This window comes from Vanacampus margaritifer, chromosome 5 (genome assembly GCF_051991255.1).
Source record: "Vanacampus margaritifer isolate UIUO_Vmar chromosome 5, RoL_Vmar_1.0, whole genome shotgun sequence".
NCBI classification, from domain to species: Eukaryota; Metazoa; Chordata; class Actinopteri; order Syngnathiformes; family Syngnathidae; genus Vanacampus; species Vanacampus margaritifer.
Window position 1 is genome coordinate 25941494 of NC_135436.1, and position 26764 is coordinate 25968257.

At 39.5% G+C, this 26764-nt stretch overlaps 1 protein-coding gene across 3 annotated transcripts; it reads left to right on the plus strand.

The window, feature by feature from the left end:
• Positions 1 to 124: 124 nt before the first annotated feature.
• Positions 125 to 26582, plus strand: LOC144052118 (fibroblast growth factor 12-like). Of its 3 annotated transcripts, XR_013294157.1 has the most exons (6): positions 13052 to 14720; positions 16010 to 16120; positions 17497 to 17600; positions 19795 to 19993; positions 22184 to 22480; positions 24134 to 26582. XR_013294157.1 is itself a non-coding variant. In XM_077565953.1 (5 exons), exons 1-5 carry the CDS (start codon positions 429 to 431, stop codon positions 22354 to 22356), a joined length of 615 nt encoding a protein of 204 aa, XP_077422079.1. In that variant the 5' UTR covers positions 125 to 428; the 3' UTR covers positions 22357 to 26582. The 3 variants fall into 3 exon arrangements, 2 of the variants coding, with proteins under 2 accessions (XP_077422079.1, XP_077422078.1); XM_077565953.1 differs by lacking the exon at positions 13052 to 14720 and adding an exon at positions 125 to 456 and having other exon boundaries at positions 22184 to 26582; XM_077565952.1 differs by having other exon boundaries at positions 22184 to 26582.
• Positions 26583 to 26764: the final 182 nt, after the last annotated feature.

A 26764-nucleotide genomic window follows, 5' to 3' on the forward strand; every position in this document is an offset into this window, starting at 1 on the left:
AAAAAGAGATAATGAAGCAAAGGGAGAGATTGAAAAAGCGAATAGGGATAATGTGATTGGATGAGAGAAAAAGGGGGGCGGGGGGATTGGAGGAATAGAGAGAGGGGGTGAGAGAGTCAGAGAGTGAGTGAGAGCGGCACAGGTGAACACACGAGCATCGGCGGGAAAACAAGCCGTCTTCTCCGCCGCGTCTCGACTATTTTTCCCCGCTCTTTAACCTCCATTTTGGCCCGTTCGCTCTCCTCCGGGGCGGTGATTGACGACCGGGCACGTCGAGCCACCGGCTACGCGTGTCGACTCGCCCAGCTGAGTCAGGGAGAAGGTTGAAACGAAGAAGAAGGAGACGACCAGTGGATTTCCGCCAAGACTTCGGGTCTGACTGAGCCGCCAGTCGAAGCTTAGCCGAACCAAGCCGAGCCTAGCGTGAGATGGAAGGCAAAGAGAAAGCACCGGCAGGTAAGGAAGGGAGATGTGGACGACGATGCAAGTTTGTGGTGGTGGGATGTCGGGCAGGGAAGTTGGGGAACGGAGGGTGGGGACGACCGCGATGGGAGGGGAGTGATGCATGTTGGGTAGAAGTGGACTACACTGCGGTATCCTCAATGCAGCTGCTCATCACCAGATCCTAGGTGTGGTTATTATAGGATGGGGTGAAGCCGTGCGGGAAGTCTGAGTGTGCGTATGTGCTGGGTTTGTTATGTTATGGGCCCAGCGGTTAAAAAAAAAAAAAAAAAATCCTGATGCAGCAAAACACAGTAAGACAGGTGGGCCAAGGGGAGATAGACAGGCAAGCTCGACAGAATGAGCGATACGAGGACAGAGAGACATTCATAAAGATAAAAATGTAGAGAAGTAAGGGAGACAAGTATGAGGCGGCGAGACAGAGAGTCTAAAGAGACGGGGTTGTAAATAAAGACAGTAAGACAGGTAGGGATAGTGAGAGACAGACAGGAGGATGGGTCGCCAGAGAGACGTCATTGTAAAACAAAAAACGGTGACTTCTAGGAAGTTAGACAGACAATATCAACAGAAAACGAGACGTTCATGGAGATTTTAATGAAGGCAGAAAGACTGGTGAGAGTAGCAAGGGGCGGACAGGCCAAGGGGAAGAGAGACAGACAGACAGACAGGCAGGTAGGCAGTTGGTACAGAATGACAGACAGGCTGGGAAGATGACAGAGATGGGCAAGAGGACATAGAAACATTCTTGAGGAAATAAAATGGAGACTAGAAGTAAGGAAGACAAGATTTTAACTAACTGGTAAAAATATGGGCAGAGAGTCAGAAAGGAGGTAAGACAATTGGGTTGTAAGTTGATGGAAAATGTACAACTAAAACTGTATGTCTCACACTTGCTGATATGTTTCAAATATGACTAATGACCTGTTTGATTAGAATCATAGCATTGTCCATGTTTAGTGATGATAGCAGGGCGTGACTTTCAAATGTATAAAAGAGAAGCTCATAGAAGTATTTTCTTAACAACTGTGTACGCTGCTGTTGTTGGGTGTTGTTTCTCCTTGCATTAAAATGCAACATAATCACAATCATCTTTGTATTTACTAGCCAAATTTGAGGAAACACAAGAGGAATTTGTGTCCGGTAGTTGGAGCTGCTTTAGTACTGCAGCCACTATAACTAAATATACATCTAGGAAATAAACACTAAAGTACAGTGCATCATTAAGTGATATAAAATGACCCGTGGGGAGGTTAGTACTGATACAACAAGTGTGCAAATAATGCAGTCATTAAACAATGTAATGTCAAAGTAAGCAATGTACGGATTCTATGGAAATTAGTTAAGGTAAGTGGAGAGACAGACAGCAGGACCAAGGAAAGAGAGACAAGTAGATGGTTAGCGCTATTAATGAGGATTCTAACTGAAATAGACACTTATTAATTATTTATTAGGGCAAACAATGGTAAGACATGCCTGCGTGACTGCATGAGAATCCAAAATAGAGCATTCTGGGAAATGTAGTTGTTCTTTACTGTCAACCAATGGCAAGCCGTTTGAGCATTTATTTGGTTTCTTTGAGACACAGCTAAAGCTAAATGCTGTTTGTCCTGATGAATAGGACAACTTTGGCATACTAGTTGGACAACTAACTACTTGTTACAAGTGAGGCAAAACTGAGCATACAAAAGTGGGAAAAAAAAACGTTACTTGTAAAACACCGTTGGTCTACTAGGGGCTGAATTGTCTTACTATTGAGGACAAAACGTACGTACTGTAGTACAAATCAAGGGTATGGAATAAATAGCTTTCAATATAACCGAGAGAAGAAAGAACAATTTATCGTTGGTTATGTGACATGGTGATTCACATGGTCAAATGAATCAGCTCAAAGGTGAGCATTAAAACACTTTTTTACTAAGTATCCAGTGATATTTCTTGGCCTATCTATGGATTACTACGAAATGCTGTGACATATCAAGTTTTTCTTTACTGGAATTCCACTCCAGTCGACGTGAGGTGGAATAAGAAGCCACTTAGTAGCCGGAATTATATCTCCGAAGAGCAGACTGCTGAGTCATCCCTACTCTTGATTTTAAGTGTTTCGCTGACATGGGCACAGCCTTCGTTCACTTCATGTCCTGCGGGACGTCCCGACCTCAACATGGCTGTCCCCCGAACCCGCCACAAGAACATGCAGGGAAGCACCATAAAAATGTGAAGCAAGTTAAAGTTGAGTTTTTCAGAATATGGATGTAAAGTGAACCGTCATCCTCGGTGTGAGTGCGGGTTTGTTTACGGCAGACATCGGTGTGTGCGTGTTGTATTGATTGTGGGATGGGATCGACACCATTATGGAATGTTGTGACCCACTGCCGGTAACCTGAGCGACTCCATCCCAGAGGACGAGTGTGTTCTTCTTGTTGTCGTGCTGTTGAGACACACCCAAACATGATATGTGGCGAACCCTGTAAATCGCAGGGGATAACCGTCCATACCCACCCGTGATAGGTTAGTTGGGGACCTTCTTGCTGCTAATTATAATTATTGTGATGTGTCTTTTCCAGTGTGTGTGCGTGATTGTCACCCGCTAAACTTGTAAACGGTTTGCAGATGTCAGTGCCAAGTGCACTCTGCTACCATCAATGACAGACTGTTGAAATAATTGCGCTAATAAGCTTCAAATGGATATTTAGCAGTCAGTCATGATGAAGATGTTGTTGCTGTTTTTGTGGGATTCAATATAGTCTCAAGAGTCACTAGTAGCGCATCTCATCTTGAAAAGTGTCTGTATTTCTTGTTCAGTCTTTCCAATACAGTGTGAAGGATTACAACGATATTGATATTGTTGTATACGTTTATGTACTTTAGTTATGCTAATGCTAATAATTGAGATGGTGGAAGTGCAGCTAAAACGCTCACTGCTAGCCTTTAAAAAATAAATACTGTTTTGATCAAAACAGGCAGTCAAGCAATCTTCCACTACCTTCTATCAATTTGAGCTAACGTCCACTACTTCAATAATGTCAATTTCCAATCCCTTCCAATCTTTCCCACTAAGGTCAATCAACTTTCAGTGCTTTCAATCAATGCTAATTTCCTCGATTTAGTGTCCACTACCTTGCATTCACTCGCTCCATTTCACTGGTACTTCTAAAGGCCACTTACTTCAATCAACTCCTATTAACGATGTCCACAAGCATTCAATAACTTCCATTATATTCACTCAACTTTCACTCGACTCAATCAGCTTCCATTCACGTCAACCATCTTCCTTTTGTCTTCAGTCAACTTCCATTTTCTAAAGTCAACCATGTCCTTTAATCCGGTACCTTCCATTCACTTCCGTGATCTTCAATAAGCTTCCATTACTTTCAATTAACTTCCAATACTTCTAATTAGCTTCTATTTCCATCAATCAACTTCCGCTAGCTTCCTTTGCCTTAAGCCAACCTCCTCCATCTTCTATTAAATTCATTGTAAAGTTCAGATGGCGACTTTCACCGGTTCATTTATCTTGAATACTCGCTATACTAATAATAACAACCAGGAGACCACATATTCTCAGTTGAACTATTTACTGGATGCCAGAAAGATCGAGTTACACAGCTGTGGAGCCTTTCCAGCTAAATGCGGAAGAAGGTCTCATCTATTCAAAATGGTCTCTACTCTTACAGTATATTGTCTTGGCCGCCCAACCACACGGGTGCGGCTTAGCCTAGCCCATGTAAAAAATGTGTGACCTGATGGTCTTAACTAGTTTCAACTGGATAAGTGTGCAGATAGATAGGAACGCGCCAAGCCAGGACAGGTCACAGCGACAACGGCCTAGCTCAAGTCACCTATCAAATCATTAAGAGACCTAATCTAACATCATCTAACGTCAGTCCACTTCCAAGAATTTCATTTTCCTTCTGTCAAGTTCTACTATCATCCATTAACTTCCCCTGTTTAATTAGCTTAACTAGCTTCCACTCACTTCCATTAGCTTTCTGGTTCCAGTTGCTTTAATCAACTGCCATTTTCCATTCACCTTACTTCAGTTAGCTTCCAGTACCTTCCATTTCCTTCAGTCAACTTCCACTGTCATCCATTAACGTTCACTATGTTCAGCTATCTTCCACTAGCTTACATTGGCTTTTATGAAAATAAGACTTCAACTTTATTTCAACTTTGAACTTTACTCAGCTTACACTGCCTTATATAAAATTAAACATACCTCCCATTTGCTTTCTCGTAATTGAATTAACCACTATTTCCCCATAAAGCAACACTAACAAACTTTCAGTTTACGTTGATGATGGCGGTGCCATATGGACAAAAGCGGTAATGGTATGCCTGAAGGAAGACCTCATTTCCCATGAGGACGAGCGCATTGTGTTGTTTTTGAGCTCACGCCAGCGAGTGAAAGCCTGGTCAATGTTGATCCTTGACTGTTCTCCTCGGACAAAACTTTTCAGTTGTTTTGCAGCTTCTGCCAGGAAAGCAGTAAACGGGAGTCGACATTCAAATACACTTCCGACTTCTAATATCAATTACTCCTTTTACTGACCCTCTACCTCATTCTTTGAACTATTTTACACCAAGTACACAATACACAGCAGTACAAAAGTTGAAGCTTCTCGTCCTCTGCGGGTGATCATGAACCTGATTTTCAATGCGGCGTGTTGCAGTAGCAGCTTCGGTTATAGGGAGGGGATGAGGTTATGTGCTAGAAGCCAGAGGAGAGACTCTTACGGGCGTTGAGTGTTCTCCATCGATTAAAAAGTCCCATTAAGTTTAAAATATGTTGCTGCGCTGGCATGGATCATCAGTGCAAGGACGACGTGACCGCCGAGCCTTGTGCAAATGCTTTTGCAGTCGTGTCGGGAACTCAAACGGACACCATTGTGACCGTTTGGGCTGGACGCTTTACTCCTTTAACACTGTCGCCATGGTGACCAGTGAGGGATGGCAAATGAAAGCGGTGATAGTCTGAAAGTGTACGTCTTCATGTAGCGACACTCCGCGGACCTCCCAATTATTTATGACACACACGCTATAATATAATAAACCGTGAGTCAGTCTTGATGCGGTTTAATGTAATGCGACTACGTGGCTGCAGCAGATGGAGGGCAGAGCTGCAGTAACGCTCCAATCAGCCCCGGCGGCTTCACCGCCACCACTGCTGCAACGCATCACTTCCTGAATGAGGAAGCATTTTCCTTATTGCGGCATCAACGTGCACCAATAGGCCTGCAGCTAATCGCTTATTTTACCAGTCGATTATTTTTTCCGATTAATCGATGAAGAAAATGTGATAAAGTGGCATTATTTCAAATTGACAGTGCAGGTTTGGTCTGTAACGGAAAACAGGTTGTCGTTTTGGCCAAATGAAACCTTTAGAAACTACATTAAAAAATTTTTTTTACTCAATTGGATCATACAGTTTGGGCAAAGTAAGTTTACTTATAAATTATAGGGCTGGGTTAAAAAAAAAAAAATCAAATAATCGATATAGAATTGATTCTCCTTTTCGAGCATGATATCGATTCATAAAACCATGAATCGATTATTTTAATATCTCTTTTGCCCATAAATTAACAACAAAATAGAATTTTAAAGACCATTTTTTTTGTATCTTACTGTTCTCTTGAAATTCACTGTTTACATGAATTTAAAAGTATTTTCTTATATTTATTATTATTTACAATTCTGAATCTTTTCAATGCATATTTAATGTTTTTGGAGTTTTTCTATCGTGTCCTTGTTACTTAAGAAGAATTTATGTTCCATAATTAATAAATATCGGATCAAACCAAGTGAATCGAATCGGGAAAAATCGGAATAGAATGGAACTGAACTCTTGTGAATCGAAATCGAATTGATTGAGGAAATTTGAATCGATACCCGGCCCTAATAGATTAAAGATGCAACGATTAATCAACAAATAAAGAATTGAAAAGTCACTCAAGGGTTGAGGAACGAGATATAAAATTTGTGATTAATCGTGAGGTAACTATTGAAGTCATGTGATTAATTATAATTAAAAAATTAAATCGTCTGACGCCCCTCATTTTTTAATAATATTTTCTCTTTAATTACTTAATTATTTAAACTTAAGATTAATCACAAATGTTATATCTGTTCTATATGTACAATACATTTTTTTCTAGGTTTTCATACATACAAAAGTGGAAAAAAATGAAACTAATAGAAATAGTTCAAATTAATTTTTGACGTTGATAGCCGTCAATGGCAGTGAATGAGTTCAAATGAAACAAGGCTTGAGTTTTCAACTGTGATGCTTCCTGACATCACGGTGCAGTTTGGATACGCATCGCGAAAGGAGCTACAGGGACGACAGCGCCCTCTGACAGTGTTTGTTGAACGCTCCCGATATAAATAGCCACCGCTTCACCTTCCAGTCCCAGAATAGCTGCTCTCTTTACTGACACGTCACGTTCTCCAACCTCAACACGCATCGCAGAATCGCAGGCTCCACAGACAAATTTGACTTTACTATGTGTGCACCAGTAGATCTTTATCTAGCAGACTTGCTCCATGTTAGTTGAACACCAAAATAGCCACAAGCAAAAGTTCTGGCCAAGTGTCAGACGTCTGGTCAGTTGCCATGGTTGGCCTTTTATTACCTCAGCGTGTTGACACTGTTGGTGGCTAAAAGCGTTACAGTGAAAACAGCTGAGAAGTGTTTTGTCAGGCCGACATAACGAGCTGAGGAAAGCGGCGCTCGACTCACAATCTGGCCCGTCCATCGACCGAATGAGTCCGTACTGCGGTCTTTGCGAGAAGACGAGCGAGGAGGTGCCCCGGGATGAAAGCAACGTTGTCAAAGAGAGCTGCAAGCCCAGTAAGTCGTCACGGCAGCCACGTCACTCACATCAGTCAAAGTCAGTTAGGTCAGTGGATTCGATGTCACTGCTGTTTCAGACGCTTGCTGTTCTGTAACAAGGAGTTGAATGGAAAAAAAAAATCACAACTAATTTCCTGGTTTAATTAGAATTTGTTAGATTGTTACAATAGAGGCTGGATCATTCCTTGACAATTTTCATGCTTGATTCAATTTCCCCTGCGTATAACCCATTTTCAAATTTGCATATTCTGTATACCCATGATTTCCTTTGGGAAAAGTAATTGTGAAATGAAAACGACTTGAAAGTGAACCAGTGTCATGAAAAGCTCTTTGGAGCTTATCTTGAGTTTGTCTCCCTCTAGTGTCGTTAATAATGCTGCATCTTTATGCTGGGAAACTTCAAGTTGCCCTGGATGCAGAGTGCAGTTCAGTTCAAAACGTTTGACTCAGATTTTTCAAAGTGGTTTAAAAAAAAAAATAAATAAAAAATCCCAACAAAATTTGCTGAATTAATTATGCGCCGTCTTATGACGTAAAGTTATTATTACTTTTAAACACATTATGGAGCATGGAAAATTACAAACACTCAAGCCTCAGTCAGCCGGGGCGGAGCTAACTAAAGGGAGTGCAGTACTACATGTCCCCAGCAGATAGCGCATCCCTGGACGGTTGAGGTTAACTTATTCACAGCCATTGACGGCTATAGACGTCAAAAATAAATTGTAACTATTTGTATGTGTTTAACATTTTTTTCCACTTTTTTAAATAAGAGTATGAAAACCTAGGGGAAAAAAATATTGTACATTTAGACCAGATATAAAATTTGTGATTAATCACTATTGAAGTCATGTCATTAATTTCAATGAAAAAATTTAACCGTCTGACGACCTAATTAAAAAAAAATATATATATATATATATTCTTTTTTTAAATAATCTTTTTTCAAAAATTAAAATATTAAAATTAAATAAAAAAATTACCCACCTGACGACCTAATTTTTAATAATCTTTTCTTAAAAAATACAAAAAATTAGGTCGTCAGGTTGTTAAAAATGTTTTATTTAATTATTAAATAATCTTTTTTCAAAAAAAGAAAAGATTATAAAAAATTAGGGCGTCAGGCGATTTAAAATTTTAAATTGTAATTAATCGCATGACTTCAATAGTTAACTCACGATTAATCACAAATTTTATATCTGTTCTAAATGTACAATAAAAACTTTTTTTTCTAGGTTTTCATACAAAAAATGTTAAATAGAAATAGTTCAAATGATTTTTTGACGTCTAAAGCCGTCAATGGCAGAGAATGAGATAATATTTGGGTTTTGGCCAGTTTTTAATTTTTGTTGTTCAATAAAGTGTTCAAAACATACTGTAATTGTTATGTGGTAGGTTTAGTGTTATGGTTAGGGGTTAGGTTTAACAACAAGGAAAGAGAGAAGGTGCTTCAAGGTCGAAAATCCCTGTGGGCGGAGTCAAATGTTTAGGTCCACCCGACATTGAGGCACGCCTCGAAATGCGCTATGCATCCAGGGCTTACTCGGAAATCCACACCAAAAAAGTGATGATCCGTATTTCAGTGAATTTGACAGCCATGCAGTGAAACGTGAGAACACTGAGATCACTCAGTGCTTCTTCTTCTTTTTCTTTTTGTTTTCACGTTCATAAATGTTGCAGTAGCAGAATGTCCTTCCTCAATTAAGGATTTGCCATCAAATATTTAAAACGCGCGCACACACACTCAAGATGTACTACACTGCTGTGCACTTTGCGCGTGTGCTAGCTATCTCACTTAGCTTAAAGTTGACTCAGGAATTGATGTAGTTACAAGGAGAGCAGAAGCAAAAAGTTAGCCATGTCTAAAAGGTTCTAGTGCAACTTTTGGCCTACTAGTATGCAATTATACCTTACAAGCGAACTACTGTGTGTCGTTAGTAACATTACTAGGCTCAATTAGTCGACATGTGTGTTAGCCTGCTTAGCAAGATTTACCTGTACATTGATGTCCAGTTTAAGGGCCATGCACTAGTACACTCTTATGACAATTCAATGCAATAGTATAACAAATTTGTGTTACTACTAGTATTGTTTTCCCACTACTACGTCTCCACTTTTGATCTCATAGTATGCAATTAAACCCTACTACTAAACTACTGGACTGTACTAGTAACACTCCTAGGCCCAACTAGTAGGCTAACCAACTAGTAAAGTTTTTCCACAACTGGATGACATTTTTGTACACTAGTAGGATATGTTTGGGATACTAGTAAGACAATTGTGTGTTACTTGTGACACTAGTTGATATTCTGCATGACACTAGTACAATACTACTAGTGAAGTGCCATATGTTAACTAGTAGGATTTTAAGAAATGCCGTTTGTAGTATTGGTAGAACTTGTCAACTAGTGCAAAGTTTTCCCTCACTAGTAACATGTAGTTTACCTACTGTTCAGAAGTTTAGTGGGTTATTGTTATTATTATTATTACTAGTAGTAAGGCAGTCATTCCACTCGTCACGTGCGCTAAATAATTTGACTAGTGAGGACGAAGAGTGTGCATGTACTAGTTTGCTCTCCTCACTAATAGGATAACTTTGCCAACTATGCAACAGCATGCTATTAGTACTATGAGCGTCATTGTAAAATGCTACTAGTTAAAATGTAGCAGTTCAATCACTACTACTATGCAGCATGCAGATGTCAACTAGTGTACAGATTTTACCATTATGTACTTGTCATACCAAAGTCGCCCAGTCACCCAGCTGTGGAAAAAAATTAACTAGTAGGACACAGTCATTTTACTAGTGTGCTGAATTGTCTTACTAGTGAGCTGGATGCTAAGGATATGGAAAAAACAAAAGGCCAATGGGCTTTCCATAGAAGTTGCAATGTGAGTAGTACACTTGCAGTTATGCTTGCGTCCAGCAGATGGCGACGTGTCCCCACTCTCCACCACCCTGCATTTCTTCTTTGGAGTCAACTGAAATCGATTTGGGCAGTACAGTGTTTAGCACGACTGCCTCACAGTCAAAAGGTTCAAATCAGCTTCCACCATTTTGTCTATATGTTCTCTGATATTGACTAGCGACTAATCCAGGTAAATTCAGCCACATAGTTAACTAAGTCACATTACCCTCAAACAAAAACAACCCCCTCCACACTCCTGTGTTGAAAAATCAGAAGAAGGCTTTAAATATCAACTACGTGTGCCCCTGACTTTTAAAAATAATATATTGCTAACACTGCTAATAATAACTCATTATTAAGCTGACATCATCTTTCATCATTGATTATTGGCGTGTGCGTGTGTGAGCCGCATGGAGGTTTCGTCTTTACCTGACGACTTTATTCTGCCCTCTAATGTTGGCACTTTGTGTATTGATCAGGAAACATACCTGCATCAACAGTGTGTGTGTGTGTGTGTGTGATGATACAGCAGGTCAGGTTCATCTTGGCAGTAAGTAATTCACAAACGACACTTTGCAAAAGTCTCACGTCGCCATTAAATGTGTTGTTGTGTTGACGCTGACCTCCACCAAGGCAAAAAATACCCCATAGAGCAGATAGGTAAACTTTTGCACTCAAGGGCTGTATTAGTTTTTTAACACGGACAAATGTAATATAAATGATAAAATATAGTAGTCTGTACATATTCAATTCTTTTTCATCATGTTTTTATGTTTATATTTTGCAATTCAGTGTCATAAAAAGTAGTGTTGTTCCGATACCGGTATCGGCAGAGGCCCCGATACTGCATAAAATCAGTGGTATTGGCATCGGCAAGTACTAACAAGTAACATGCCGATACTATTATTTCCGACGCTAATATAGGACTTTGGATGCAGCATCTTGCGTTTTACTTGTGCGCAACATTCACTGATGTGTGACGTGTTCACTGCATGCCAAGCTAGGATATCCTATTGGCTCTTGGATGCTCTGAACCAATGGCAGGGCAGCTTTTTTTATGTTGAAAAAAACAACAACAATCCAGGTATCTGAATGGCATCGGCCTAATAAAAAGTTTGATTTGGAAAACCAATGCTCAAGAAGTTTACACTGTCGGAGTTAATGAGACTGTAATTATGGTCTCTATTAGTCATGCTGATTGGTGTTAAAAGCAAAGTGGTGCCACATTGAGGAGTAAAATATCCAAGCGGCTGGTCCCAGTGCGCAGGTACACAAATACACGATGATAATTGAAAGTGCTGACCTGTTTTTTTTTTTTTTTAATACCATTCTTCCTTCCTGATGATGAAGTTCTACTTTATCTTGGCATTGTGGTCGCCGTGGCGTGCGTGTGGCCGCCTCGGGCAAACTGATTGGTTGTGGTGGATTAGTTTTTAATAGCATCAAAGTGTTTGTGCTGCTTGCTGAAATATTCAGTGAACGGCGAATGAGTATTTGGAGCTTGAAAATCTGCGTCTGCTTGTGTAACGCCGGTCACTACAAGATTGTGGACGGGGGCGTCTGCATCCAAACACACGGCTTCTTCAACTTTTTGGGTTCAGGTGAGGAAGATTTCCAAGGGCTCCATCAGCATGTGTACCAAAAATATTTTTGTTCATGTTTTGAGAACAAACTGATTTTCTCTGCAGAAAAATGTGACAGGTTGTAATCTTCACCAGAACAAAGACACATATTGTAAAAAAAAAAAGAAAAGGAAAAAAAGACAGATTTACCTCAATGCAATTTTTTTGTCTAACATCCTTTATTTGCTGAAAAACTAATAAAATCATTGCTTTGCCATTTTGTAGTGCCAATGAGCTACTGTATGTTAAAGTGTGTCGAGGAGCTTCATTTAAACAAAAGTAGTGCTTTGTTGTCATCTTGTCAGCAAGAAACTCTAGTGAAGTGAGTTGAGGAGTTTCATTTGTGGCTTTTCAGGCAAATATAAACCTTTTTTTGTGGGGGTGGTCCTTAATTTTGTACAGATTTGTACTTTTATACGCGGCAAGTCCCGATCTTTGCGTTTCAAATTAAAATGGACAAAAGTGAATTTCAAAATGCAACTTTATTCTTGTAATATTCTGCCTTTTATTCTGGAAAATCATCACTGAAAAACAGGGCTATATTCTCGAAAAATTACTTTAACTGTAATCGGCCAAAGTTAAAAGTAGAGAAGAGTAATCAGTTGGTTGCCGCTCTTTAGGTGAAGCAGCATGTGGTTCATTTTCCGTAGTTGTTTTTAATGATGTTTCAATAAATGGAAACTGTCAAATGTTTGTGACCACGAGGGAGCGCAATAGTTGGTCTAAGCATGACTGCAGGATACCGCAGTGCTTTCCTTGCATTACATTTGAGTATTTCTCGCAAGAAATCAACTTAAAGAAGACGTGAAAAATTCTTGACATTTGCTTGGAAGTGCTTTCAAAGGGGTCCGTCCCCAGACGTGACATTTCAGGAGTATGTCTTTGGTGTAGCAGCAGTCTTTGAGGAGAACCAAGTTGCTTCTGCTGCATCCACTTTTTTTTGATCCTCTTAGTTTCTGAATCACTCCACTGCATCAGAGTGGACTGAATTCCTTCACGTTCTTAACAAACTGGATTTTTATTTTATTTTTTGTCCACTAAGAGTTGGCGTTTGTGTCGATGGAGAGAAACGTTGTGATGTGGGAGCAACATGAAACATCAGGCTGACTATTTTTAGGAGCTTCTTCCACACCTCCACCTCCCTCCCCTCTCTCTCTCGCACTCTCTCTCTCTCGCCCTTCTTCTTCCCCATCCGTCGGAATCCCGCCACTCTGGGCAGCGTTCTGCCGACGGTGAGGACCGGGACCGACGCGAGTGTCTGTGCCGTGTCAAAGCTGCCGTATTTTGGATTTGGCTGTTTTCCCCTCCATCAACTTCTCGTGTTGCCGCATTGAGGTGGTTGAAGTTGAAGCCGCAGAAAAAACTCCTGCCAGGCATGTAGACACGCTTGCTCATGAATATTGATGAAGAAAGCTAAAGCAGAGGCTCATTTTTTTTTTTTGCGGTGCATCTTCTTCTTTGCGCTTCCGAGAGATGGCTACCAAGGATGCATCGTGACTGCCAACTTGGATGAAGGGAAGTTTTGACCGTTAGCTCCCGCTCATCAGTCATCACAATTATCTTTTTGCTTTTCCTACATCCATCAGACAAGATTCAATCGAGGTCGGCTACCTCGGTTTTCAGCTTCTTCACGGCGGGATGCGGCTTTTTTCAAACTTCCCATCAACAGTGGATTATAATACATCGTTTGATTCCGCATCATCAAGAGGAAACATTATTGACATTTCAGTCTAGGAGGAAAAAATGATAGAAGCCCACAAAGTAATCAAGGATCCTTCAGATAATGTCGTGGTGGAACAGCAGGATATACTGTAATTAGTCTTAGGCTTGTGACTAAACTCTCTCTTGCGTGACAAATTTTCCACAAACAAATTGTCTGGATCAAAATGAAAGTTTGTCATCCCCAAGGATCCTTCATGTGTACTAGAAACTTCTCCAGGTCCCTCCGCTTGATCTTGTGACATGACAGCTAAAACCAGAATAAAAAATCTCTGGCTGATCCAACAAGCTGAATCATCAGGATTTTAAACAGAAACAGAAGTCAACAATGTAAATTATTCTAAGGCACCTTCAGGTGATGATTCTCCAAGAAAATAAAACTATTCTTAAGATTGCGACGCTGAATGCAGAACTGCTTATCAGCTTTTTTCGACAAACGAGCTGAATCACCATCTGGTTTGAAACAGAAGTCCAGAAACTAAAGTTTGTCATCATCAAAGATCCTTCAGCTGCTGTAGAGTCTTAATCGGGTTCCTCTGCTTGATGTCATGATGCAAAAATATTCTTCATTTTGTGGCTGAAACTGTCGCAGAAGCATCTGGATGTCAACTTTTTCACAAACAAGCAGAATCGTCATCTGTAAAATTAGTCACCAAAGATCCTTCAGATGTTCTTGAATCTTCTCCAGATTCCTCTGCTTGATGTTGTGGCATGACGGCCCTTAGTGAGGGAAAAAAAAAAAATCAAGATTTGTGACGTATCTGGATGTTAACCTCGCAATAAAACAAACTCAATCATCTGGAATGAAACAGAAGTCCAAAAATTTCAATTTGACATCAAGGATCCTTCAGGTGTTGTAGAACCTTCTCCAGCTCCTTCTGCTTGATGTCGTGACGGGACAGCGGTGGACATTTCAGGCTCTCGGACAATGACGCCTGTCCTGGACTGAAAACCAAGAGGGGATGGCGGCGGCCATCGCCAGCTCCCTGATCCGCCAGAAGCGTCAGGCCCGCGAGTGCAACAGCGAGAAGGTCGCCACCAACAAGAGACGCTCCAGTCCCACCAAGGACACCAGGTCTTTGAGACACATCTTCAGTGTCTTTAGCAAAGTCCGCTTCTGTAGTAGCGGCGGCAAGAAGAAACCGGTGCGACGGAAACCAGGTGAGTTGCCGGATGCCGTAATCCGATCCGTCAATTCGCAAAAAACTTTGGACTTTTGGGCTTACCTGAAATGTGCATAACTTAAACTGAACTGTTTTCAAATTTCAAATGAAGCTTAGTGGCACTTCCACCATCATTAATCAATGTGGTATTGACAAGTGTTGTGGTGTGATCAATGGCCGACATATCCATGTCTAAGTGACTGCTTGATGCCTATTGAGTAATCGCTTGTTTTTGTCTTTTGTTTGATCACAACGGTGGAAAGAGCTCAGTACAACACCCGATACTTTGGTCGGGATCACGTTAAAGGATCGGGTTCAATCCTCTTGTAGCATCCATCCTTTCATTTTCTAGATCCTTTGTTCTCTTGGGGTCAGATGTGAGCTGGAATCTATCCCAGTTGAGTTCAGCATTTATTCATTAAGATAAAAGTATCAACAATTGGTTGGACTATTTTTAATTATAAAACTGTTTGATGTCAAACATCTGTTTGGATTTGACTTGATGATAAGAAAACTAATTATTTTCCCAGCTGTAATTGTGAAGCCTGGTTTTTATCGTCACGTTTTCCTCTGGAGGAGCGTCAAGTCGGCGCATGTGACAGATTTCATGTTACACATTTATGAGCTGCATGTGTTTCCACGGCGATACCACAAGCAGCTTCTTAAAGGGACAGGACACAAAAAAATGAAGTAGCTTAGCATTTAGCTCCACACCAACCAACAACAACACACATTTTCACCAACATTTCTAAAGTATTATAATGCCTTAGTTGTCTGGACTTGTCATGTGTGCTCTTCATTGGCCTAAGTTCCCTATTAAAAGCTAGCCGCCAGTTTAGTAAATTCCTCTTTTATTCCCAAATGTCCGTTAAATCCCATGAAAAATTGAGAACTTTGAATATTCCCGGAATTTTGCGACCCTATTAGTTACATGGCGCATCATCTGCACTCCAGTGTGTTGCCTTTCTCTGTGTTCTTTGCAAATGTTTGGACAGTCCTGTTACTTTTCATGCTTGATTGAGAATCTAAAAAGCAGAACAGCACACTAAAGGTAAAACAAGGGAACACCAAAAAGCACTGAGAAGGCACGGTTGGGGGTGGTCGGGGTGAGGAGGTCCACCGACATGGCGGCGCATGTAGCTCGCTGCGCTAACCTCAAATATAATCCTACACTTGAATTATAAATGCGCTGAGAGTGTTTAGAGTGGACAGATGGGTGCCGATGGCTTTGTAGCACTCGCCCAAACGATACATTTTTATATATTTTTTGTGTGTGTTGGGTTGCAGAGCCGCAGCTGAAGGGAATAGTGACGCGTCTCTTCAGCGAGCAGGGCTTCTTCCTCCAGATGCAACCTGATGGAACCATCAGCGGGAACAAGGATGAGAACAGCGACAACAGTGAGTCTTGTCATCTTAAAGCTGAACAGAAACCTGTTAAAAGAAGCTACCTAAACTCGCCGGAATTCCTACCGGCACATGTTGGCATTTTTCTCCCTCATAATGTGCTGATCTAAAATCCAAAGCGATGAAATACCGCCATCTACAGGGATCTGTTAGTCATTACAGTGGTTGAAAGAGTTTCACAGACAAGCTGACGAGACCCTCTTCCACACCTGCCCGTTGAAAAACATACTCGGTGAATATTAACAATGGTGGCGGTAAACGGTTGGGTTCCAAATGATGTATACAAACAAATGAGTTTAAAAGACTTTTCAGAAAGCAATGAGGAGGAAAAAAAACAGAAATGAAATAAGATCATAATAATAAAATAAATACACAGAAAAGAAAGCTGTTGACAAAAATTGACAAATTAAAAAAAGTAAACTCAATATTTCATAAGATAATAAATAAATAAATAAATAAAAATACAATAATATTTTATTATAGAAAAAAAGATGGATGGAAGTCTTAGATTTGAATTTCCCAATAAGTGGCTAAATTGGGGGGGGCTAGAATTCTCTATCTTATGCAATTTATTTTAGAAAATGTTATGCTCATGCCTCACTGTATTTCATTTTTTGACCTACTTTAACCCAAAAAACATAAAGCGTAGATACTGTATGTGTTTCATATCCAATTTACATAACATATAAACAGTAGATGTGAATAGACCAAAACCCACTAAAAGGGAATTGCATGTTATAATATGGAATATAAATGCATGTTACGCATATTCCGCAGCTTTCCAAAAAGAAGAGGCGAGCAAGAGAGGTGAGATTTTTTTTTCCCCCCTTCCATTTCACATGCTTTTTTGTCTCCCGGTTCTCCCGGAGAGGATTAACGCCACGGGCTTCTTCCTCCTCCTCCTCCTCACCCATAATGCCGCGCTCTCTTTTTATCTTTGAGCGTGTCGACGGCGTTTAGAATCATAGCGTCCTTCCAAAAACTGCACAGATGTTGATGTTCCTTTGTGGAGCAGGTTCATCATCCCGGATCCTGATTGGCTGCAGGGGTCTTAAAGCAGACTTATGCAACTATCGAGGCTTACGTAGACCTCCACCAAGGCTTAAGCGTTCAAACAGATACGAGTCTAATTGGATTATGTGTTCTAAATTTGAATTGCTGACAAATGGAAATGAACTGGTTTGTATCTTTACATACCAAATTATTGGAAAAAAAAATAGGGATAAACCACCAATAAGCCTTTTCAACTCCCCACTCCCAAATTAAAAAAAAAAAATAAATATAAATCTTGGAGGAAAATTCCTATCTGGGATGAGTCATTTCACATTTTCACCTCAAAATGTGTCTCATGATTGTGTGCGTTTTTGCAGCTCTCTTCAACCTGATCCCGGTGGGTCTGCGGGTGGTGGCCATGCAGGGCGTCAAGGCGGGTCTCTACATGGCCATGAACGCAGAGGGCTTCCTTTACACGTCGGTAAGAACAGCATTCATTCATTCAGTTGATCCCCACACTTGAGGCTGCCCAAAGTAATGTCTTGGTGAAGCAGCATGTGGCTCATCATCACCTTTGGTTATTTTGAGCCAGTGGCAGGTGGTTCTTTTGGTACCTAGCCCTTTTTAATTGCACATGACAATTATAGAAACCATCCATACTATACAAAAGTGAAATATAACAGCAGGCAACTGTGCCTCGACATCATTCAGATTAGAAAATGTTCTAATAACTTGACAGAACATAAAACATTCATATAAAATACATCATACTCACCAGGGATGTGGATTATTAAATGTATTATTAATATGTGGAGATTGCTACTGACGTGCTTTGCTGACATCATCAACGTGAGGATGAATTTGAAATGTGATTGGTTAAAAGAAACAGTTGTCAAGTTATATGGGCCAACACTACTGATTGTGAAGGTCCTGGGCAGAGTAAATTGACATGGCAACACAGAGAGGCTGCAATCTAATTGGACAAAAAATAATTAACATCCACATGCATGTATTGGAAGCAGCACAGCCAAGAGAAACACTACAAAATGCATTATTGATTGTTATACAATCTTTCAGGCCCTTTCAGTCATCTTGCTTCTTCATTTAACATGTACATTTCTTTACGTCTTTCTTACTGATGTCAATTGGGATATGTTGCCTGAAAGAAAGAAAGAAAGAATCTCATAGAACAAATATTTCAATTTAGGTCAGCGCTTCTAATAGTCTTCAGGCCAGCAGAGTTTGCTTTTCCCATTTAGAGTTCAATTTAAGATATATATTTTTTTAGAGTCATATATAACATTGCCAGTGAGAACACACTCAAATGTTTTCGTCCTCCATCTTCGCGGTCCTCGTAACAGCTCCTTCTCAGTGGAGCTCATGCTGCTGCGTTATACATTATTCAGCCTTCTGCTCACATGAAACTTTAAAATGTCATTCTTTGCTGACGGATGCATGCTGGTTGGAGAATGTTGTTTTGCGGTCACGTGTGCTCAGAATGTCTTCAAAAATTAAATGCAGCGAACCCCCGTTATTTCGCGGCTCATTTTACGCCCATACTAGTTTCAGTTTTCAGCAATCGTTTTTTATGGGTTTTTACAGTACAAGGGCAAGTGTGATTTTAGAATTGCAGTGTAGTACCAGGTTGTGCCGGGCGGCACTGAGCTTTAATGGAAGACATAGTTAAACTCATTCAAACCCCAAAATGTATAAATACGTTTTTAATACTTTGTCCTGCACTCCCAAAAACGTATTTATACGTTAAATAAATAAATAAATAAATAATAATAATAATTATGCTAGAGCATACAGATACAGCTTCTGACATAAGAGGTCACTTAAAGCAATGGCATTTATTACTAAAAACGGCCAGCAGGTGGCAGCAGAGTATAAGAGATCAGCCAGGGCCATGTTGCAACAAGCTCTTTTTGCCAATGTTTTCAACAGATTTGTGACTATTGATGAAACTTAGCTATATTCTATTGTCAATTGCTGCAAAATGGAAACAGATACAAATATGCATTTTTTTCCCCTGATGATATAAGAGACTCTAATCTGTTGGTAGGTTCCATGTTTTTATAGCAATAGAACTGAATATTCTGTGGACCTTGCAAAATCAACCAAAATCTAGTAAAACAGCCGGGAGCAAAGGGGGTTGCTTCAGTGAAGTGAATGAGTTAAGAGCAAGAAGAAGAGGCAGAGAAGGGCTCCAACTAAGCCGAAGTGATAGTGGCTGTTCCCATAAAACAGAAAAACTATACGGCTGTGAGTATTTTTCTATGCTCTGTTAGTTTGTATGTGTTCTTGTAAAATAGTAGTTTATTTAACTGCTATAACTTCTATGATAATTTACATGAGCCCCTCTGAGGGATTATGCATTGTATGTCAACATTAAGACAGTGGACTTTTATGAGATGAAATTATATGGTTTGGTTGAACATTTTGGTGTTTAAGTATACCATTTTTAATTCTCTTTTTATGTGTCAGTTTTACAATAAACTACAGGAAGTGACAAATAGCTGGAAGCAAGCACGCTCGGCTAGCATGTTGGAGGGGCAAAACTGTACATTTGAAGAATCATATGGTCTCTATATTGTGGATTTTATATTGTGGGTCTGTTAGGGGGGTTCACCATACACCTGGAATACTCAAGTGTGTGTGTTTGTGTCATTCAGGACATCTTCACAGCCGAGTGTAAGTTCAAGGAGTCTGTGTTTGAGAACTACTACGTCATCTACTCGTCCACGATGTACCGGCAGCACGAGTCGGGCCGGGCCTGGTTCCTGGGCCTCACTAAGGAGGGCGTCATCATGAAAGGCAACCGGGTCAAGAAAACCAAACCCTGCTCGCACTTTGTCCCCAGACCCATTGAAGGTACCACTCGGGCGCCGTTCCTATTCTGATGTACTGTAGGAGGGGTTGAATCGAAAGGAATGAAAATTCCCACGGGCGGGGGTTTTGTCTCATTTTGTCATTTCCAACTTTTGCTCTTTAAATGAATATGGTATTTACATCAAATTGTACGTTTTGACTATATCATTACCACTTTCGGCCAATTGAAACCCATGAATTTTTTTTTTTAAAATTCAATGTTCATCACTTGAATTCAATCAAACAATGTGTTTAATTCAAGACTCACCACTAGAAAATATATTAGTGGGTCAACCCATTTGTCACCCGTCGTTGATTTAGCACGCTGGATGCAGGCGGACGTCGTCCGGTTTTCACTTCCTGCCATTCCGAGGACAAAGTGCCGCTCCAGTGTCACACTTGGAAGTTTCAAGCAACAACGTCGACCTCCGTCTCCGCTTTCAGCGCTCGAGCCCCTCACCCTCCCTCTCTCCATCCCGGCTCCCATAGCGTCATTTAAAAATATCCGTCAACTACCTTCTCCTATTCGTCCTTCAACCTTGTCCTCTTACACTTCTCGCTTCATCTCATCATTATCACGCGCAGCACTCGAGGACAAAACCTAATGTTTGTAAACAACAAATGAAATGATTATTAAGTTACTGGCTGATTAATTGCTTTTCTGTTGCTCAGATTAATGGCACAGGTGTGCTGATTTGGCATAGACATGGATAGTGCACTGTTGAGCTGACGTTAGCTAGCAAGCTAGCTATTATGTTTTGCTAAACTAAGGCAAAAAAAGACGACACAAACAAACTTTTTCTACATACGGAGGAAATTACTTCCACTAACCTGATGATGGAGGTTTGATTCCCAGTGTATAATTTTTAGAAGAGGCTACTACGCCACCAATCAGTCTTGCCATCTTACCATTTGACTTTACTCATCCACAGTTTTTTTAAGAGAAATTTACGAATATGAAATAAACTAATTTAAAACATTTAAAAACAAAGTAGACAAATAAGAAATAGCTTACAAAAACTGCTAAGACACTAAAGGAACACTTTTTTGGAAAAAAAATTACAAATATGAAATAAACAATTTTAAAACATTTAAAAGCAAAGTAGAGAAATAGGAAGTCGTTTACAAAAACTACTAAGACACTAAAGGAACACAATTTAAAAAACACATTTGAAAAATGCTTTAAAAGGCTTTAACTCTTTTACCGTCATAAATGGCAATTGACGTTAAGGACACGCCCACTGTATACTGCCAATAACGTCAATTGACATCGACTACGTTTTTTTTTTTTTCTCAATGGGCAGCACTGCTTTGTGAATGCGGTGGGAAAATCCCAAAACACCCACTATTTATGGCCAGCAGATGGCAGCATTGTATCTCTTTTCAACGGGCTCACGGGTATCAAATTACATGAAAACATAGCGGATCTTAGGAAATAGAACGTTTTCAAGGATGACATGAATGATTAAAGCGTTTGTCACATTAAATCTAATTCACAGACCGTCAGTAAACAAAACATATTAGTGTCAGAGTCACTGTTGTGCAGAAAATGTATCTTTTCAGAAATTATTCAGAATATGTTTTTTCTAATTGCCTATTTTCAAATGGTGATTACTAAAGAACTGAATAAAGTAGAAACACACTTTTTTTTCTGATGAAAGAATGGAATCCAATCTTTCCTATGGTTTCCACAATGTTTATGTAGTCTTAGCACACAATGTTCTGTTTGCCTTGAAAGATGAGTGAAAATAATAATAGTAGGGGTTGTTTTAATCATCGGTAAGGGGGAAAAAATAATGATTTTAACCTTGAATTAAAAGCATTTAGACATACTTCAATTCTGTTGGCAGTTTATTCCATTTGAGTGCAGCATAACAGCTAAATGCTGATTCACCATGTTTACTTGGAACTCTGGGCTCCGCTAATTGACCCAAGTCAATGAGTATCGTTATGGCTGGTACAAAAACTTTTAGTGTTGCTTAAACGAAAAGACCAAAACATTTATCTGTAATAATCTGATATTGTTTACTAAAATACAGATTACTTGTGTTCGCAAAAAAAAAATACACGGCAAAAGCACTTTGAAAAAAATTGCAATTATAATATTGAAGAAAAAAATATATTTTCAAAATCACTCCCGAGACTGGAACGATGAGGATAACATTTTTCTATTGTGCATGTTTTTGTGCTCAGTGTGCATGTACAAGGAGCCGTCGCTGCACGAGCTGGAGGAGAAGCTGCTCAAGTCCTCACGGAGTCCCACCTTGAACGGCGAGGAGCCAGCCCGGTTAGCCACGGAGGGCCAGGACGAGGACGGGCAGCGGGAAGACGACGACGAGGACTGCACAGAGCGGGAGGGCTCGTAGCCTGCAGCGCCCCCCGCTGGAGAACTCCCATGTAACACTCCCCACTGTTCAGCACCAAACAACCAACGCCATGATGACGGAAATGCCAACCCAAACAAGCAGAAAAAAAGAAGCGAAAAAAAGGGCAAGAATCCTCTTTCAATCTTCTTTTGGTGATGACGATTTCCATTTTATGCAAAAAGCCAGGAGGCTAGCACATCTTCTCTTCATCGCGTCATCGTCACCGTGATGACAAAGCGTTTTTTTTTTTCCGAGTCGGGCGAGCGCTGAGAACTTTAAGCCATGTAGAAACATCATCGTCGTTGCCATTAGCATCGTGCGCTTCTTTTTCTTTAGCGATGCAAACACTTGAGCACTTTTTTAGCACTGCAGCTTCTTCTTCTTCTTCTTCTTCTTCTTGTGGCTAATCACACTTGAGCGTTTTGTGTTGCCACATCACAGCCTATATGTATGTTCTTTATTTCTGAATAGCTAGTGATGCAAGTGCGTGTCCTGACGAGAGGAAGTTGTACATGCTTTGGTTTTGATTGCGTCTCTACTGGTCATCAATCACATGTTAATCTCACAGGCTGTGGTTTGACTCACTTCCTGTTTGAAAAACGTAACTCTGAGGCCACGTCCACATGTACACGCAAACCATGATACATCCCAATAAAACCATATACCATAAAATTCATAAAATATAACACACACACATGTATAATACATCCCACCAACAATCACCCTTAGAAATATTTTTTTCTTTGTACTTGCATATGATATAATCCCTCGATTTGCTAGCATCCTTTATTATCAGAATAAATAAATCTTTCGTATGTTAATAGGATTAGCCCAAAAATGTTAGATCTTTTTTTTTTTGTTGTTGCAAAAAAGCAACAACAAAAAGACAGGAAATCACAGGATTTTACAGTAACTAACAAAAGTCCACTAGCCAAATGCTAACATGCTAATGTGAAGCTCAATTGACAAGCTAACAGAAACTAGCATAGAAGTTAAAGTAATTTTAAACTTTTAAACAACGTTCGCACTCACACACACACACAAAGCAGCAACACATGCAACAGAAGAGGAAAAATGTATATTGAAACACTAAAACATTCGGACAAACCATATAGCTAACAAAAGCTCACTAGCCAAATGCTAACATGTAATGTGAAACTCTTTTGACCAGCTAACAGAAACTAGCATAGTTAAAGTCATTTTTACTGAACTTTTAAACAACGTTCACACATACACATGACAGAGCAGCAACAAATACAACACAAGAAAAAAACAGTGTATATTGAAACACTAAAATGTTCAGACAAACCATATAGCTAACAATAGCTTACTAGCTGAACGCTAACATATAATGTGAAACTCCATAGAATGTGTGTCGTTTATACTTGAGCAACAGCAAGATAATGCTATTTTTAAAAAGCCCGTTCTGTGGGTGACACCAAAACCGATTCGAAAATAGGTTTTGATTTAAAAGATGTCAAGCCCAATGAAATCGCACTCCTTGAGTTGAGATACATATCTGATCGTCTTTTATAGATTGGCGCTCCGGGTGGATGTAGATTTTATCCTCTCTAATCTACCATGATAAAAATATCCTTATACATACGGACGTGGCCTTAGATGGAAAATTCCGTCAAAGTACGGCATTAAGATACAGAGAATGTCCATGTATCTCATATCAAGTATATTTTTTTGCTAACATTTCATTCACAAAGTTTCCCATGTCATCTGCTTCACTGCTTCCCGAATGAACGTTCTTTTCTTTTTTTTTTTCAAGAGAGCGTCAGGACTGGACGACGCTGCAGTGTGCATGCCAGGCCACAAGTGGGCACCATTAAGCAGATGAGTGAGTGTGCAATCAACACAACTTCTTCTTTTTTTTTTTTTACCTCGTGTACTGGCTTCTGATTGGTTCAAATGGGAGGGGGAAAGCGTATGGGCGGATTACGCGGAAGCATTGATGATGTCATCAGGCTCCGGCAATCAATTTTCATCTATTTGCCTCCAGGTCCATGTACTAGTGTGCTCTTTGTCCTCACTGCTGTAGTAGGATATAGAATCGAATATTTTTCCATGTCCTACTAATGCCCTGAATGAAAATTGTGTAGTAGAAATGTCATAAAGTAATGAGAAAAAAACATTACTAGACACAGTTGTTCTCCCAGTGGCTTAGTAGTGAGAACAAAGAGAATACTAGTCTAAAAGGATCAATTTTTTTTAAACCATCACGACACTCGTAAGTCTTAAAGGGGGCGCTGAAATGTGCACGTCAGGAAGACATGACACCTTCTTGTGTGTTTTTAACCCTCTGCTGCTACTGTGCGATGTTGGCTGATGGGAGGTAAGAATTTATTAATAGGGAATCAAAACCGCTATGGATTTTTCCCCCCCAATTCCAATATTTGCCAGAATAAAATTCTGATTCTGAGAATTCTGGCCAATTAATCGATCAGAATTATTTCTGTGATTAATGAAAAGGAACATGTAATGAATAAGTGGTTAAAAAGATGTATGGACGTAATTAATAAAATAACTTATTTGGTCGTTTAATGCTTAAAACAATAAGCATAGGAATTACAGTTATACAATATGTTGCTCATCAATATGTGTTTCACTTTACAACAGAGACAAAAATCAGCTAGAAAGTTAGCAAAAGTTAGATTTTTGCAGATTTTATTTTAGTTAGTTTGTTTGAATGTCTTAATATTTGTATTATGGTGAAAAGTGTTAATATATAATAAATTAAAAATAGTTTGGCTAATTGGGCCCTAAAAAATAATAATTACTAGGTGTTTTCTTCGTTTATTTTCAGGTGACTGAAGCAGATTAATGCCATTAAAAAAATAACGTTTGTATTGTAATATATTGAAATTTACATTTCCTGTAAATTCATTAGAAAAAAGTTTTTGATTTAATGATATTTTACGAAAAGCTTGATGTGTTTTGTTTTTATTTATTTCTCTTAAGAATATTGTAAGCACATTTATTTGGCATGGTAAGAAAAAAGTATAGTTAGTTTTCATCTGAAACACAAATTCTATTTTATTTTTATTTTTTGATTTCCCTATAAAAAAAAAATATATATATATATATTCTACCTCCCATTAGCCTCCCTCCGACACATAAACTTTTTTTTTTTTTTTGGAGCAGCAAGAACCAAAAAACTAACAAACCACAGAATATTTGCATGTGACTCCAAATAATGTGTCCATCCACCTGACAGCTGAATTGTTGACGCATGCTTTGTTGTACGTCGTTTTGTTTGTCGAGCACTGACACGGGCAACGGACCAATCACAATCCACGTCGCGCTGCCTCGGAGAAAGTCTTCCAATCAGAGTTTTTGGCATCATTGAAGAACGTCGGACATTTGTGAACGATCTTGAACTAGTCGTGCGTTCCCTTCTAGGGTTGCAAAATCAAAAGTTTAATTTTTCGTGGGAATGAAGCAGATGCCAAGCAAGTACAGTGTACCGTGACTACCCCGATTTACAAGTTCTTCCAGTGACAAGCTAGCGTGTGCTCAGCAGCATATCTGAAACTCACTTGTCACTCTAATTTTGAGTGGAATGGGGAGAAAAAAAATTAAATTTCACTTTCTTATTACCCATGATGAGAAATTCCGTAAAATTGCTGCAGACACAAAACACAACAGAGACCTCTACGTTCCCTACGAACCTGGTACCCAACTAGAACCGACGTTGTCGAGATTGTGGGGAATTTCACTGCCGCCATCTAGTGGTTGAGTGTCTGAAGTTCATGTGTAAGCCATTTCCGGGCAGCAATTAAACAAAGCAAAAAAATAAAATAAAAGAGTGATGGCTTGAAACTGGAAAATCTAAAATTGTGTAAATTTGGTGTAATTGTTAGTTAAGGTGACACTGTAATCACTAGAGTGTCTTACTAATATTTTGTATTCTGTATTTAGAACAACCTTGCTCACTTTAAAATCATTTTAGCTGTTAAAATGATTGGGGGAGGAAAAAGATGATGTCATAACCGAGCAACCAGAGGCAGCTGGTCGTGCTGTCGGCCATGTTGAACCGTTGTTGAACCCGCCACAGCCTGAACTATTTATTTATTTTTTGTCGTTCTTGTGTTTGCTGATGTTTACGCCTTAACCAAGACACGCTCATCATGTAGTAGAAAATATCATCGCAAATACTCAGCAGCAGGATGGAAAGATTATTGAAAAATAAAATTTAAAAAGGAATGATATAACATGTATTTCCTGGTGTGCTTTTTTTATTCACAAAATTTGTCGTGCATGAGAAATAGCCAAATATTCTATGAAGATTTATTGCCATTAAGTATTGTTACAATTAAATAATCTACCAAATTTCCTTTCTTTTTCATGTATGCTGTTTGAAAAGGCATCAAAAAATAAATTAACATGTACTTTAATTTTA